The following is a 17,821-nucleotide window of genomic DNA, read 5'->3' on the forward strand; positions in this document are numbered from 1 at the left end:
AATATTGGGGATTGAAGTCAGGACCTCTTGTATGCTAATAAGCATGTACTCACTCTACCACTAAGCTACATTCCCAGCTCCACCTTGACTTTTAAAAATCTTTATTTGAAAATTAACTTTAAACTTTTAGAAAAGTTGTGAGAGTAATTTAATATATATCCATAGAACCCTTTCTCAGCTTGACCACTTGCTTTATTACTTTTGTGTTTGCTCATATACACAAATCTTTTCTGTACCATTTAAGAGAAAGTTGCATATACCATAACCCTCTATCCCCAGATACTTCAAAGTGTATTTTGAGAGAGGAAGGATATTATCTTATACAACCTTAGCAAGTTTAACATTGATACTTTTTAGAAAGTCTCTTGCATATTCTAATTTTGTCAGTTGCCCAATGATGTCCTTCAGGACATTCTTCCTTTCCAGGAAGGATCCTGTCTAGAATTACATATTGCATTTATGTGATACTGACATTTCTGGAACATACATTTCAAGAAAATACATTACTCTTCTTGTACTTTTAAAAAAAATTTTTTTTAGGTGTTGAAGAACCTCTATTTTATTCATTTATTTATATGTGGTGCTGACAATTAACCCAGGGCCTCACACATGCTAGGCAAGTACTCTACCACTGAGCCACAACCCCAGCCCTAGTACCTTTCTTGTATGTAACAGAATAACCCTTCTTTTAGATTTGTCTGATGTGTTCTTTTTTTAAAAAAATATTTTTATTTGTAGATGGACACAATATCTTTATTTTTATGTGGTGCTGAGGATTGAACCCAGTGCCTCACACCTGCAAAGCAAGTGCTCTACCATTGAGCCATAACCCCAGCCCCCTGATGTGTTCTTTGAATCTATATTCTTAGATAGAATACTACATAGGTGAGGCTTCTCAGGGTATTAGTCTAAAGCAGGATGTACACCTGCTGTGCACTTGTAGTGTTAATTTTGGATTGTAGATCAGACACTGTTGGTATTATCTCATGTACACTCTGGATTTTGTTATATTCCTCTAAAGAATTTTTGTTTCATTTTAAGTAACCTGATTTGGCTCAAACTGCAAATACTGTCTTTTGAGCAGCTGTTCAAATAACAGTTTAGTTCTTTGATCTTTAGCTCAGCTGCTGGGAGTCCTGCCCATGTAAGAATGGTTCAGTGGTCAGCCAGAAACTTGAACAGTTTATATATACAGAATTTGAGGATGAATTTCTTTGGTTCTCACCTTTCTAGTATTCTCTCTTTTTTTTCCCGTGCTTGTGGTTGTCTTGAATTCTGTCCTCTAGTTCTGTAGGCCAGAATGATTGAGTTTTCTATTAGAATTTTAGCTGCCTCACAGGATGCTGTTAAAAGTAGTAAAAATAGTAAACTTATTCTAAGTGTTGACTCTACTTTCCTCCAAAATGTACCTGCTTTAGGATATTCACTAATGTTTTTTTTTATTATTTATTTTTTGGTACTAGGGATTGAATCCAGGGATACTTTATCACTGAGCTATAACCTAGTCTTTTTTATTTTAAATTTTAAGACAGGGTCTTGCTAAATTGCTGATATTGTCCTTGAACTTATGATCCTCCTGCCTCAGCCTCCATGCCTGGCTCCAAAGTGTTTAAGGCTGTGATTTTATAAATTTTGTCTAGAGTTTATACTTTATGGTTATTTATAAGGAAGCAGGTCTGATAGCTTACTCAGCTACACCAAAAAGGAGAATGCTGGTGATACTATTTTGATTATCTGGTCAAAGTATTGTTTGATTTCTTCACTTAGTTACTACTTTCCCCTTGTAACTAATAAGCAAATCAAAATTCACCTCCTAGATTTAACATTCATTGATGATTCTTACTTGAGTCAGCTTTTACAATGAAGGTTACAAAAATGATAGTTTTTCCAATTCCAGCACCTTTTCCAAATTTACCAATTGGCATTCAGCAATCTACTGCAAGCTAGTACACTCTCTTCTCCTTTGATCTATTATGCAGATGGGGTTCACAGATTCCTATTTTTTTTTTTTTTTGACGGCTTATATTTCATTATTGTTCTTTATTTTAGTGGTCAAATTATTATGCATCAGAATCCCCCCCACCTTTTTTTGTGGTGCTAAGGATTGAACCCAGGGCCTTGTGCATGCAAGGCAGGCACTCTACCAACTGAACTATATCCCCAGCCCTCTCTTTTTATTTAATATAAACCATATCAAAGATGCTGATTTAGTCAAAGATGAATTCATTGATCTTAACAAAAAAAAGTTACTACGGGTGGAATTAAATTTACAAAATTTTTGCAAATTCTAGTTGTCCTTAAGAGAAGTTTATCTTTCCTTGTAAAGAATGTATTTAAGTACATTTGTAAGAAAGTACTTTGTAAACCAGGATTTTCTATATTAGCAACCACTAAAATGAAAACACAAAATCAACTGGATGTTCAACTTGACAAACACACTGCCCTGATAACGATCACCTCACCATTTAATGTTCTTAATCCAGCTATTGCTTATTATAGCTATTAGCTATCATACTAATGTCCAAAAAAAACCCAAAATTAAACTGATGGACATGGTGACGCACAATTGTAAATTCAGCTACTCAGGAGGCCGAGGCAGGAAGATTGAAAATTTGAGGGCAGCCTGGGCAACTTAGTGAGACCCTATTTCAAAATAAAATAGAAAAAGGGATGGGATGGCTCAGTGGCAGAGTACCTGGGTTCAATCCTCAGTACCACAAAAAATAAAAATATTTTTAAAAATTGAACTTGCTTAGTCAGGATTTCAATGTATAATCTCATTATTTAGTGCACTGAGAAAGAAGATACACAACTCTATATTATGAATTTGTTCCAAAGGTTTAGTAACTATTTTCCAGCATAACTGATTTTCTCTCTAGTCTTAAGTACTACGCTTTTTGCATTTAAAAACAATATTACAGACCTGGGGATGTGGCTCAGTGGTAAAGCGCTTGCCTAGCACGTGCGAGGCCCTGGGTTCAAGCCTCAACACCACATAAAAATAAATAAAATAAAGGTATTGTGTCCGACTACAACTAAAAAATAAATATTTTTTAAAAACCCAATATTCCAATAAAAGGTCCATCAGCTTTAAACTGTTTAAGGGGTCCCAGCATAAAATAGGTTAAGAACCTCTGTCCTAGACTCTCAACCGAAAGCCATACTACAACTCACTAGCTCCCCCAACTGAATAAAAAATGTTCCCTGGCACCAGAGGCAGTTGGTTTTAGTACTTAAGTAAGACCAATAACGCGGATTGAATATTCAATTGTTAGTAAGCTTTCAAACTGCAAATTTATCATACTGTCCAGGAAGCCCTGGAGCCACTCACCTTCACTAGCATGAACATGGGAGTTGCCAATCTGGTCCACCAGCAGCATAAAAACGAAGCCCAGTACAAGGGACACACCGATGTAGGCGTGCAGCTGCGTGTGGTTGTGGCTGTGCTCATGTTCATGCACAGCTGACATTTCGGCTTTGTCTGATGCAATCACATTCTGTGTTTCACTGGCTTGGTGGTGTTTCCCTAGAGCAAAATAAACCATGATGAGGATACGTTTTTCCCTTAAAAACATTTTCATGTAGAAGCTTCCTTCTTTGGTATTTCTGTCACAGGAGTAGGGAGCTTAAGCTCCATTCCTCGATTCTAGTGTTCCAATGAAAGAAACTTGAAAGTCAGACATGAAAAGCAAAGCAACAAAACTTTATTGTAAGTGAAAGTAAAGTAAGGCTCAAGCAAAAAGAGCTCTGAAGAGGGACAGTGGGTAGTCTCTGAGAGGATAATGACAAAGAGTGCTGTTTTCAAATTTATTGCTGTTCAAAGTTTGCCTAGAGTACTGGGGTCCAACTGCTGCCCTCTTCACCAATCAGATGTTTAATTTCTCCTTCGTGTTGAGCAGTAGTTTTTGACCCTAGTTGGTTCTCTCTGGAACAGTCATGGTGGTCATCCTATTCAGGGGGGCTTCATCTACAAGTTAAACCTATGTTAATGTGGGTACTGCAGTCAGTGGCCAGACAGAACTTACCTTAGTGCACCTGCACTACCAAAAAAATTTCTCTTCTGAAATTGAGAAACCTCTGGCCATAAATCCTGACTCTACAATGACCTCTGAGATTCTATCAAGAGTTAATCCAATTAATTGATCTTGCTTTCCTGATATATTTCTTAATTGACTCCCTTTGTCTCCACCTATTTATTCTAGAGAGTTGGTACACCTGCTATTGCTCTAGAAGTTACTTAACTATTCATTAAAGCCAATTTCAAAGAAACCCTGTGACCCTGCTATGTTACTGGTTTACATTTCACTGCTCATTGCCAACTACTACCTAATGTTCCCCCCCTCAAGATGTGGACATCCTAAATAATTTCAAACTCTACATACTTCACTGTAAAGCTATTCACTTTCTACATTGTAATCCAGCCAATCATAAACTCCCTCAACTTAAGTTAATGATGAAAACATTCTGCTTTTGACATGCAGACTGCCTATCATGCTCAAAACCTGGGAAGTGGAAGCAAATCACCATGCAAGAAAGCAGTTGTATTCCCAAAGGGACATCATCTGCAAATCTTTCTTTTTGTCTCTGATATTCATGTCAATCTCCTTAGGAACTACATGAAGTTTTATTCTGAATAATCTAGGTGAATGAAGAGCAGGAACAATGAAAGTAACTACAGATTCATCTAGTTTTACACCTAGGGTAATATAAAAATTATAAACAAAGAACAAATTAAATATAAAATTTTTAGCTGTAAAAAATATCGGTGGACAATCATTAACAAGAAACCAAAAGGATAGAGCAATTGAAGAAGCACATCCTTCAGTCTACATTCAGTTCTAGAAATATCAAGGTTATTGGGACACTGAATTATAGTAAATGACACTGGCCACTCCTAATTTATATCCACATATTTGATACTATGTGATGATACATTTTGATATTTACATTGACATTTTGCTACTCCTAATTTATAGTCACATATTTGACACCTTTAAAACATAAATTTTGGGCTGGGATTGTAGCTCAGTGGTTGAGCGCTTGCCTAGCATGTGTGAGACACTAGGTTCAATCCTTGGCACCACATAAAGTGAATAAATAAAATAAAGGTATAAAAAATGTTGTATCTGTTTGAAAAAAATTTTTTAAACAAGTTTATATACACGATCATGTCATTTGCAAACAGCTTTACTCTTTTCAATCTTTATGCCTATAAAAAGGCCTTATTGAATGCTAGAATCTGCGGGATCCTGAGATAATTCAATAGATGTGGTTGAGAAGAGACAACCCTACTTTGTTCTTAATGTTATTTGAACATATTTTTTCTCAGCTGTAGAAATTTTTTCTTCTTCCCTAGTTTGCTGAAAAGTTTTTTCACCATAGAGATTTAATTTTGCTAAATGCTTTTCGAAACTTTTAAGGATAATCAAATGGTTTTTCTATTGTACTTGATTTAATAAATTGAATTGACTTTTGTATACTAATCCAACCCTTGCTTTACCTTCCTGGGATAAACACTATCAGGTCCAAATGTATATCCCTTCATATACTGCTGAACTCCACTTATTAATATTTGGTAAAGAAGGGCTGTTGTATGTAATATCTTTGAGTTATACTGGCACCTTAAAATGACATGGATTGTACTTCCCAAGAGATAGAAAAGCTCCTCTAGACAATAAGTTTCCATTTCATTGATTCATAATGTTAGCTAATAAAGTCTTAAAACTATTAGGTTGGGGCTGGGGATGTGGCTCAAGTGGTAGCGCGCTCGCCTGGCATGTGTGCGGCCCGGGTTCGATCCTCAGCACCATATACAAACAAAGATATTGGGTCCGCCGAAAAACTAAAAAATAAATATTAAAAAAATTCTCTCTCTCTCTCTCTAAAAAAAAAAAAAAACTATTAGGTGGTATTTGAAATTGCTGAAATAAGATTTATGACAATGTTTTTTAAACTTTTTTTGGGGGTACTGGGGATTGAAAGCTGGGGCACTTAACCACTGAGCTACATACCCAGCCCTTTTTATTTTAAGACAGGGTCTCACTAAGTTGTTTAGGGCCTTGCTAAGTTACTGAGGCTGACCTTGAACTTGTGATCCTCCTGCTTCAACCTCCTGAGTTGCTGGGGTTATAGAAGTGTGCCACCATGCCCATTTTTTTTTTTTTTAACTTTTAAGACTCAATATAAAAATAAAATTTATATCATAATCTAGTGAACATATAAGTACATAAAAAAAACCAAGTCAGAAGTTTCACAAAATACTCAACTTACAATACACCATTATATTTTCTTTCTTTCTCTTTCTGTCTCTTTTTGTACTCAGGTTTGAATCCCAGGGGTACTTTACTGAGTTACATCCCTATCTCTTTATTTATTTTTTTAAAATTTGAGACGCAGTCTCACTAAACTGCTGAGCCTGGCCTGAATTTGTGATCTTCCTATCTCAGCCTCCCATGTCAGTGAAATTACAAGCTTGCACCACAATGCCCAGCTCCTTGGTCTCTTTTTAAATGCTAGTCATAAGTTCAACTCACTAAATTGATGTCAAGATCACCAAATTGCTACCTTCAGTGTGAAAGCACTATTGTAGGTAAAGAGAGAATGTCAGAATGAAACACTGAAATTAAGGGTCCCTTTGAAATTAAAATTAAAAACTATTTTTCTGAATCCTATACTACTGCCCACTGAGGAAGGAAACCAAGAAACTTAAGATGGACATATTCTCTGGCTAGCTAGCTCTAGATATGTATATCACCCGGCCTTTGCTTCTATCAATTGTAACCACTTTTTTAATATTTATTTTTTTAGTTATAGATGAACATAATATCCTTATTTTATTTTTATGTGGTGCTGAGGATCGAACCCAGTGCCTCACGCATGGTAGGCAAGTGCTCTACCTCTGAGCCACAACCCCAGACCCTCAATTGTAACCACTTCTATGGGACTGGGTGATAAACAATCTAGCTGCTTCTCCCCAGTTTGATCAAAATATATAAAATTCATCTTTCCTTTTCTACTGTTTGCCTATTTCTTATGCAAGCAGGTGGCTGAATCCTGCCAGTCAGAATCCTTGGCTAGGCTGCCAATAATAAGAGGAAGAAATGGATGATTTTGGATTAAGAAAATAGAAGCCTACACTGCAGCAGCCACCAAAGCTAGCTGAATGTGAGAAGGTCCTTAAAGAAAAAGGTGAACAGGTAGTCTGTACCCACCTTGTCTTTCACCCAAGCAAATTATTATCAGAATAGGATTTTAAGTCAAACAGCTGACTGGAAGCTGAGAGATGAAAAATGACTAAGAAAGAATAACAATCTAAGAGTCTTGAATCAGTGATGGTGAACAATTAAAATGTAGCTTCATGGTAATATAAGTATGTTTAGTTTGTGAAAAATCATTCAGTTATATATTGTCAATAAATATACTCTCCTATGTGTATGGTATATACTTTTCTTGGTTGTTTTTGTTTTGTTTGGGGGGGGGTGTTTTTCTGAGATGGGAAGTTGTTCTCAAACTCCTAGGTTCATGTAATCCCCTTGCTTCAGCCTCCCTCCCTAGTGGCTGGGAGTACAGATGTCACCGCCATGCCTAGGAATATATACTTTTTTTTTTTTTTTAAGGTGGTACTGGGGATTGAACCCAGGGCCTTATGCGTGTGAGACAAGCACTCTACCAACTGAGCTATATCCCCAGCCCATGAATCTATATTTTTTTGGTATATGGTATTTCAATAAAAGGTTTATAAACTCAAAAGCAGTATTTTGATACCTAATACTGAGATGATAGACTCCATTTTTCAAGTAGGATCTTTTTTATAGACAGGGAAAATAGTTCAGCAGAGTTTCACGTTCCAGGATGTGAAATGATTCAAGTAAAACACTAGATTTCCTCTAGGGACAAGACAGTTTAAAATATGCTTCCATTTTAATATGAAATACCATGACTTATCTTCTTATGTATGGATATTAAGAAGCTACCTTTAGCTGGGCATGGCTTATGCCTGTTTTCCCATCTACTCAGGAGACTGAGGCAGGAGGATCATAAGTTCAAGCCAAACCTAGTGAGATCCTGTCTCAAGAAATAAAAAGGGGTAGGGGTATAGCTCAGTTGTAGACAACCCTTGGGTTCAACCTAACAAAACAAACAGAATTTTAGTAGCTACAATTTCAATATTTATAAAGATGCTGTTGGAGAGGATCTGAATGACATCTTTTCATAAGACAACCACTTTTTCAACAAACTAGGCTCCCATCACAGCCTCTGCCTACTCTGAATAAATGGACCTAAGGGTTTTCCATGCCTCTTCTCCTGGACCACCCATTTTTCAATGCTCAACTCACAAGTCCCCTCCTCCTTGAGATTTTCTCTGTGTCTTCCTCTCCTCATGTGCACACAGCATATTAGATATGTTTCTTTCATAAGCCTTACCTCATTGTACCAGAATTCAGAGATCAACAAACAGTGGTACAAGGGCTGGTGCGATCTTTACAAATAAAAGTTTTAATAGAGCCACAACCATGCTCATTTGTTCATGAACCATCTATGGCTGCTTTCATGCTACAATGGCAGAATTGAGTAGAAACTACATATCTGACAAAGCCCAAGATATTTATTATCTGGCCTTTTACAGAAAAAGCTTGCCTGACCCTTCTTAGGTTTCTGAACTTCTAACTACTTAAGGCCAAATTCTAGTAGATACTCAACAAATGGGTGCTGAAGGCAAAAACTAGCTTTCACTTCTATAAATTTTAATGTGATATTTTATAAGTTGTGGCATTTAATTATTTCCTAGCCAAAAAGATATTTCAAAATGGAATAAAATATAATTTTTAGTCTGTGTTTCAGGAAAATTATGCATATGCCTCTTTATAAATAAAATCTGTCTTTACTAAGTAACACAGGTATGTGCTAACTTGGGTGAGAGGTTAGGCTAAGAGTTTAGGTAAGAGTATGGGTTAGTGCTTGTTAAAGGCTATTGGTCATGCTATTATTTGTGAACAGCTGCACAGTAATTTTTAAAGACAATTATTTCTGGGGTGCCTATAGCTTTGAAACTAAACGCCAAGCCTAATTACAATAACTTCCAGAAGGCAGTTAACAAAGACAACTGTATCAGAGTTTAGAAATATAAGATCCTTCCAATCCTTTCTTGAATAAGATGTAGCTAAATAACCCTAGAATTCCATTTTTGGCATTGCCTTCAGAATCAAGTTACGAATCTTAAGTATACCAGCTTTATATCTAAAATGGTATTGAATAAACTGATTATCTCACTTATTAAAGAGATTGGTACTGAGTAAATTTTTTATTTCTTCAAACTGAAACTACTTTCAGGAAGGCTTCTATCAAAACTGACAATTTCATTAAGTATGCTGCGCACACTGCAGATAAAGAAAAAGTCCCAACATTTTTAAAGCAATCACTCGGATAAGTATATGATTTCTTAAGTTATAATTGTGAAGGGGTTATTGATTTATCTTGATGGAAAATTTTGGCAAGAAAAACAGCAACATATACAAATTTCTTGAAAGAAGTAGACTACAGGTTGAGACTTTTGTAAAAAGATCTGAGTGCTTAGCATTAAGTGTAATTAAACTTTATATAAGCATATGAAATACTTATTGGGTAATATACAATGGTAGATATTATTATGGCTTTGTTAGAATTCACACACACACACACACACACACACACACACACCTCAAAAACCAATCCCTCCAATTAAAAAACTTTAAAGAGTTATAATCACATGACAACTAGCAAAGTACATAAACAGATTAGTTAATGAATCCAAATATTCAATATTAATCTAACCATCCTTCCCTCTACTCTAGGACATGGAACTCAACCTAGCAAAAATTTACTTAAAATACTATCTTAAGTAAATATAAGCTATTTACTTAAAATACATTAAGTTGTGAATATATGTTAACTCATTCATGCAAGAACTTCTAGGTTATTATTTCTGTTTCACAGGAAGTACTGGCTGATAATTCTTTAGACAATTTATGTTCAACGTCACACTCCATAATACAAAGTACATTAAAAAATGGTGTTATCAGCAGATACTGCACATCAGCCATATACTTCTCATTCCACTAACTGAGAGTGTTCAGCAAATCATTGTGGTTTCAATTCTTTCCCTAAATATTCATACAGGATTTCTTCCTGTAAATTCTATCAGTATAGGATGTAACCTTCCCATGTTATAAATATGCTAAATTCAATGTAATAGAATTAACTTACTCTTTGAAAAGATTCCACAGAGCTTTTCCTTCAGACTAATAGGTACAGTACAAAGTATTCCCCAAATCAAACATTCAGGTAATCTGGCTTCATTTTTTTTAAAGTGATTCTAGTTTTAATTTTTATATTGTTGGCCTTTGTTGACTGTTTTATATTTCTTAACTTCTATTCATAACTTCTAATTGATTTTTGTATGTGAATTTTGAATTATTTTATTAGTTTTTTGGTGAAGTCTTTAGGGTTTTCCACATATTAGATCACTTCATCTGCAAACAGAGACCATTTTACTTCTTCCTTCTTAGATGCTTTTATCTCTTTTTCTTGCCTAACTGCTCTGGCCGGAGACTCCCTTATATTTTTGTTAATTTTATTTAATTGTAGAGCAAAATGACAGAGAAAGACACAGAAAATCATACCTTGCTAAAGAATATGATATATGGCATTCTTAGAAGAAGGTAAAAATTACTGGGATCATCTTTGTTGAATCATTCCTGACAACAGCAGTTTTGATAATTAACCAGAGAGCTATGAATACAACACATTATTTAGGTCTTTCACCCGAAAGCTTGTCTTCGAACACAGATTTTAAAAATCCAAAGAATTATAAAGGTTTCAAATTTTAGCTCCACAGTAAACAAGCCATGCAATTTTCAAGTTCTTAAAACCTATTTGTATAGAAAGTTTTCTGACACGAAAACTAAAGCTAATAATCATCTAATTCCAGTGATTTTAAAGCTATTATTATAGGAAAGTACTTGAGAGGTTCCTTTTTATATTAAGCAGCATTAAATAATGCTTACAAAGGTGTCAGAGTGCTTAGTTAACTCAGGATACAGAGCTCTGAAAAAAATATCTGTTAATTATCATAATTATAAGGTCTATAGAAGAACAAAACCAAAGGCTGCAATAACATGCAAACAAAGTCCTTTAAAGTATGGAGAAAAGTTGGCTTGATCTAAATAAAGGAATATTAATATTTTACTTTTTAAAGGGAGATATCTGGTGCTGGCCAAGACGAAATGAACCCAATTTAACTTCATTCACCCACTGATTACTACAAGAATTCTGGACAAAACACACAGAAATCAAATACTTAAAGGCTACAAAAATTAAATACTACCAAAATGAGGGCAGCAAAATACTTCAAGAAAAATTCTGTTCTACTTGAACAGAGGGCCAGGAAAATGGGCTGCTAAGAGGTAGAGGGAAGCTCCTCTAATTTTTCAGTGACACTGGAGAGATGGAACTCAGGGCCTTGCATATGCTAGGCAGGTGATCTGCCACAGAGCTATATCCCTGGACCTTTTTTTTCTTTTCTTTCCTTTTTTCCTTTTCTGGTCCTGCCTTGAAGGCAGGCCCAGTTGTAGAACTTTATGGCAGCAACATGAGCAATTAACCACCCCTCATTTTTTTTTCTGCCCAGATAAAGAAACTCAACCTAACAACCAGTGGTCTGAAGAGTATAGAGTGGGGTGAGACCTGGTTATCCTGTTGTATCATCAGCAGCTGTGTCAGTACAGAAAGCTAAAACTCATTCTGGCCAAAGGACCAGGAAAAAGAGTCCTCAGGAGCCAGAGTATGAAAGAATTACCGTGAAGAGCAAAGAGCTGAGAGGGGTCCCCTAATCCTGTGTATAAGCTCACAAGTCCCAGGCTCATACCTGTATTCTGCATGGATAGTACACACTCAAAATTGCATTACAAAATCTTTAAAATGGAATAAAATTGGAATCATCAGCCAAAAAAGGCAAGACAGAACTTGCAATTTGAATCCAAACAGGTTAACTGCCTGCTAAAATAAAATAAATAAACATTGCCTGGAGGATTTTGAAAGAACCCAGAGTTTCAAACTATAATATTCAAAATGTGTGGGATACAAATCAAAAAGAAAGAAACAGGAAAATCTGGTCAATTAATAAAGGAAGAAAACAATCAACTCAACCTTACCGTGACAAACATTGGAATAAGCAAAGACTTAAAAGCAGCTACTGTTAACTAGGCTCTCTGAGGTAAAGGTAAAGACATTTCATATGAATGGAAGTCCTCAGCAGAGAAACAGAAACTATAAAAAGGAACCAAGTGGAAATTTTAGAACTGAAAAATATCTGAAATAGTAAAGATACTGGATAGGATCAATAGTAGAACAAAGATGACTGAGGAAAGAATCTGTGAACTTGGCTACAACAGCAGAGTTAAGCAGTACCAATGAGATCCTATGGCTCCCAATGCCTAAAATATTTACTATCTGATGCTTTACAGAAAAAGTTTGTTGACCCCTGGTTTAAACACATCAATCAGAAGACTGAAATCGTCAAACTGGATTTTAAAAAATTATCAAACTATATGCTATTCATAAAAAAAATCCACTTTAAATATAATTAATGATATAGGCTAAAAGTAAAAGGGCGGGAAAAGATATACTATGAAATATGCTGGTACAAAATGTAAAGAAACTTGAGTGGCTACATTAAAAATATTACTGGGAATAAAAGGGGATATTACATATGATTAAAAAGGCCAGTTCGCCAAGGCATAGCAATCTTAAATGTGTAGGCACCTGACCAAAGAGCTTCATTATACATAAAGCAAAAACTGATAGAAATGAAAGATCAAATAGACAAATCTATGATCGTACTTTAATATTCTACCTCAATTTGAGATGGAATAAGCAGAAAATCAGCAAGTATATAGAAGATCAACATCATCAAGGAACTTGACTTTTTCTCTCTTTTTTTTTTCAATATTGGGGATCAACCTAATTGACATTTATACATTACTCAACCAAGTAATAACAGAACACATTTTTTTCAAGTGAACCTTGAGCATTTAACAAGATAAACCATATTCTAGACTATTTAAAATATACACAAATTTATAAGCATTCAAATCATACTAAATTTGTCCTCTAACCAAAATGAAATTAAACTAGAAATCAGAAATAAAAAGAATGCCATGGAGAGAGTGTGGGATGGGGAGCAGGACATTGCCCAAATGTAATGACACAACACTTCTACATAGCATATAGGTAAAAGATGAAGTTGCAAAGAAAATTAGAAAATGAATGAAGATTTAAAACATAGCACATTAAAATTAAGGCAGTGCTTAGAGGGAAACTTATAGCATTAAATTCTTTTTTTAAAAAAATATTTTTATTTTTTAGTTGTAGTTGGACACAATACCTTTATTTTATTTATTTATTTTTATGTGGTGCTGAGGATCAAACCCAGGGTCTTGCATGTGCTAGACGAGTGCTCTACTGCTGAGCCACAACCCAGCCCTTAAATTCTTAATTAGGGCTGGAATTGTAGCTCAGTAGCACAGTGCTTGTGAGGCACTGGATTCAATCCTCAGCACCACATGAAAATAAATAAATAAAATAAAGGTAGTGTGTCCATCTACAATTTAAAAAAATATTACATTAGAAAGATCTCAAATCAATAACCTTCTAACCTAAAGAAATTTGAAAAAAGACAATCAAGAAAAGCCCAAGGCAAGCAAAAGGAAGATAAAAGGCACAGAAATCAATGAAGCAGAAAGCAGAAAAATCAATAGGAAAAAACATCAATGAAATCAAACAACTTTTTGGGAAAAAAAATAAAACAGATAAGCCTCTAGTTACAATAACAAAGTAAAAAAGAGAGAAGACAAATTATCAATGTCAGGAATGAAAGAGAAGACCTCATTACAATTAAGGAATTACTACCAACAACTTTATGCTCTTAAATTCTTCAATCTGGAAAAATAAAAAATCAATTCTTTGAAAGGCACAAACTTCCAAAGCATACTCAAGAAGAAACAAGAAACTGGAACAGTCTTATATCTACCAAGGAAACTGAATTTATAGTTATATACCTCCCAATACAGAAAGCTTACCCAATACTTAATTGAGAAACTATTATCAATTCTGTAAGTATCTTCCAGAATATAAGTGAGAACACTTCCCAGTCCTGATAGTGAAACTGTACAAAGACATTAGCAAATAAAATCACAGACCAATATTCTTCATGAATGGAGATAAAAATCTCCTTAACAATCAACCAGCAAAGTTGGTCCAGCAATATATAAAAAGATACTCTATAACCACCAAGGGGAGGGGGCATATGTAAATGGAGTTCAATATATGAAAATCAATCTCTGTAAATCACATTAACAGATTGAAACAAGCATCAGATGCAATTTAATATCCATCCAAGATAAACACTAAGCAAACAAGGAATAGAAAGGAACTTCCTTAACCTGAAAAATGGAATCTGCTGAAGGTATATAAAGAACTCAAAAAGCTAAACACACACACACACACAGACACACACAGCCCAATCAATAAAAAGACCAAGGAACTGAACAGAAACCTCTCATAAGATGATATACAATCAATCAATCAACAAATATATGAAAAAATGTTCAATATCTCTAGCAATTAGAGAAATGCAAATCAAAACTACTCTAACATTTCATCTCATTCCAGTCTGAATGGCAGCTATTAAGAATAAAACAACAGTGAGTGTTGGCAAGGATGTGGGGAAAAAGGCACACTCCTACACTGCTGGAGGGACTGCAAATTGGTGCAGTCAATATGGAAAGCAGTATGGAGATTCCTTGGAAAGCTGGGAATGGAACCTCCATTTGTCCCAGCTATCCCTCTTCTTGGTGGTCTATACCCAAAGGATTTAAACATAGCATAGCATACTACAGAGACACAGCCACATCAATGTTTATAGCAGCACAATTCGCAATAGCTAAACTGTGGAAGCAAACTTAGACGTCCTTCAGTAGATGAATGGATAAAGAAAATGTGATATATATACACAATGGAATATTACTCCGCAATAAAAGAGAATAAACTCATGGCATTTGCAGGTAAATGGATGGAGTTAGAGAAGATAATGCTACGTGAAGTTAGCCAATCCCCCCAAACCAAATGCTGAATGTATTCTCTGATATAAGGAGGGCTGATTCATAGTGAGGTTGGGAGGGGGAGCATAGAAGGATTAAACAAACTCTAGATAGCAGAAAGGTACAGAGGGAAAGGGAGGTAAAAAAGGGTAAAAAAGATGATGGAATGAGATGGATATCATTATCCTAAGCACACGTATAAAGACACAAATGGGTGAATATACTTTGTATACAACCAGAGATATGAAAAAGTGTGCTCTATATGTGTAATATAAATTGTAATGCATTCTGCTGTCATATACAGCAAAGTAGAATAAAAAAAATAAACTTTTAAAAAAGTGGAGGATAAAAAAAAGAGTAAAAAACAAAAATCTTACCCACAGCTAATGTCAGATTATCATGCTTAATGGTGAAAGACTGAATGAGAACAAGGAATGCCAGCTTTCATTCCTACTCAGTCTCTTGCTGGATGGTCCACTCAATGTGATAAGAAAAGAAAAATAAGGTGGATAGGAAAGGAAAACATTGAGCCACCTCAATTCACAGATTATGTGAGTTTTTATGCAGCAAATCCCAAGGAATCAACAAAAAGCATCTCTAATAAGTGAATTTAGCAAATTTCTACATAGCAGAATATTAGAAATTAAAAAAAATTAAAAGTGTCATTTATAATTTCAATACAGGCACTATTTAATATAAATCTAATAAAATATGTACATATCTATATGCTAAAAATAATACTAATGAAAGAAATCAAAGAAGACCTAAATAAATAGAAAGATACATGTGCTCAGGAACCAGAAGACACAGTATTTTAAAATATTGGTTTTCCCTCAAATTAATAGATTCAACTCAGTATCTACCAGAATCACAGCTGAATCTGAAGTTTTTATGGAAAAGCAAAAGGATACATGGAAGGCCAAAACAAATTTGAAAAATAAGAATAAAGTCAGAAGAACTCATCACTTGATTTTAAGATCTGCTATAATGCTACATTCATCAAGACAATGTAGTATTGACAAAGGATAGACATACAGATCAAAGAAAAACAGAATAGCGAATCCAGAAATAGATCAACACAAATCTGGTCAATGATTATTGACAATGTTGCAGACGATTCAATAAGACAAAGGATGCTCCTTTCAACAAATGATGGTGGAACTATTGAACATCCATCGATATGCCAAAATATAAACCTTCATACTACATGCAAAATTATATCAAAATGGATCATAGGATATATCTCAAACCCTTATTAAGGTGTAGGCATTCTCCCTCTCATACACAGACACACATACACCACCAAATTACCTGAAGAACTTAATTTCTCCAGTGTTTCCCAAACTTGTCTAATAAGAACCAAAGACAAAATTTTTTGAAAATAAATATTCCCAGGTCCTTTCTCTGGAGATTTTAATTCAATGGTCTAGGCTGGGAGAGAGAAAGTTGCTTGTAAAATGTACCTCTTCCTCAAGGAACTTTTATTATCAGACAAGTTTAGACAAGTTTTCAACCACCATTCATAATTCTTTCTTAGTTTCAACATCAAGCAAAAACATTTTTAATGGTCTATTTAGTTATGTTCTGAATGTTCTCTAGTATACTAGGATGGTCATTTCTATAGTGAAGTAATCATATTCCAGAAAAATTCAAGATGATTCACTGGAATATGAAAGAAAAAATACTGATTTTCTATAATATTTACTTTAAATCTCAAAAGTTTTTCCTTTTTTAAAAAATTTTTTTTAGTTGTCAATGGACCTTTATTTTATTTATTTATAGGTGGTGCTGAGAATCGAACCGAGTGCCTCACACATGCTAGGCAAACGGTCTTATCACTGAGCCACAACCCTAGCCCCTCCTTATTTTTTAAAAATTTTTTGTATATATATGTGTGTGTGTGTGTGTACATATTTAGTTGTTGATGGACCTTTATTTTATTCATTTATTTATACATGGTGCTGAGAATAGAACCCAGTGACTCACACATCCTAGGCAAGTGCTCTACCACTGAGGTACAACCCTAGCCCACTTCAAAAGTTTTCTATTTTAGGAATACGTTTTATAATGTACACAGTAAATTGGTGCAATAGGGCATGTAAAAAATTTTTCCCTCATGGTAGGATGTATAACAAAAAAAAGTAGAAACCAGTGCTCTAGGGCTCCTGATTTACGATTGTTTCCCCTAAAGCTGACCAATCCTCAGCCTCTGTCCTATTTCACAACAAGACCCCCACAATCTTCATATATAATCTCCCTACCATTCTGGCTACCAAACACCATGATGCCCATATTCACATCCCAGGCATAAAAGCATCATCATTCTAGAGAAAGGACACAGGGACACAGTTCTTTTCCTCTACCAAGAGCCAAAAAAGTATGTGTTATATTATCTTTAGAAAGAAACCTGGAAGGTGCTTACCTCTTTTTTTATTATTATTATTATTATTATTATTGGTGGTGGTATTGAACCCAGAGCCTTGTGCATACTAGGCAACTAGGCAAGCACTCTGTATCAATGGGCCACATCCCCAGCCTTTTTATTTTGAGATAGGGTCTTGCTAAGCAGCCGAGGCTGGCCTTGAATTTTTGATCCTACTGCCTCAGCGTGCACAGCTGGGATTACAGGTGTGCACCACCATGCCCATTTCTTTACACTATTCCTAATGTTGAGTAGATATCTAACT

General features: G+C 35.0%; 1 protein-coding gene and 1 non-coding gene across 4 annotated transcripts in view; both read right to left on the reverse strand.

Annotated features, from left to right (window-relative positions):
* Slc39a9 (solute carrier family 39 member 9) overlaps positions 1-17,821 on the reverse strand; it is a 52,659-nt gene that overhangs the window by 14,059 nt on the left and 20,779 nt on the right. For all 3 annotated transcript variants that reach the window (XM_046460996.2, XM_046460998.2, XM_046460999.2), the window contains exon 3: positions 3,332-3,526. In XM_046460996.2, the coding sequence (XP_046316952.1) occupies positions 3,332-3,526 (195 nt within the window). The remainder of the gene's footprint in view (positions 1-3,331; positions 3,527-17,821) is intronic.
* Positions 7,615-7,687, reverse strand: Trnav-cac (transfer RNA valine (anticodon CAC)). The gene has a single exon. It is a non-coding gene; the product is annotated as a tRNA-Val (tRNA).

Source organism: Marmota monax, unplaced genomic scaffold (genome assembly GCF_021218885.2).
Source record: "Marmota monax isolate L192 unplaced genomic scaffold, Marmota_monax_Labrador192_F-V1.1 WCK01_AAM20220418_F8-fsc00001, whole genome shotgun sequence".
Taxonomy (NCBI): Eukaryota; Metazoa; Chordata; class Mammalia; order Rodentia; family Sciuridae; genus Marmota; species Marmota monax.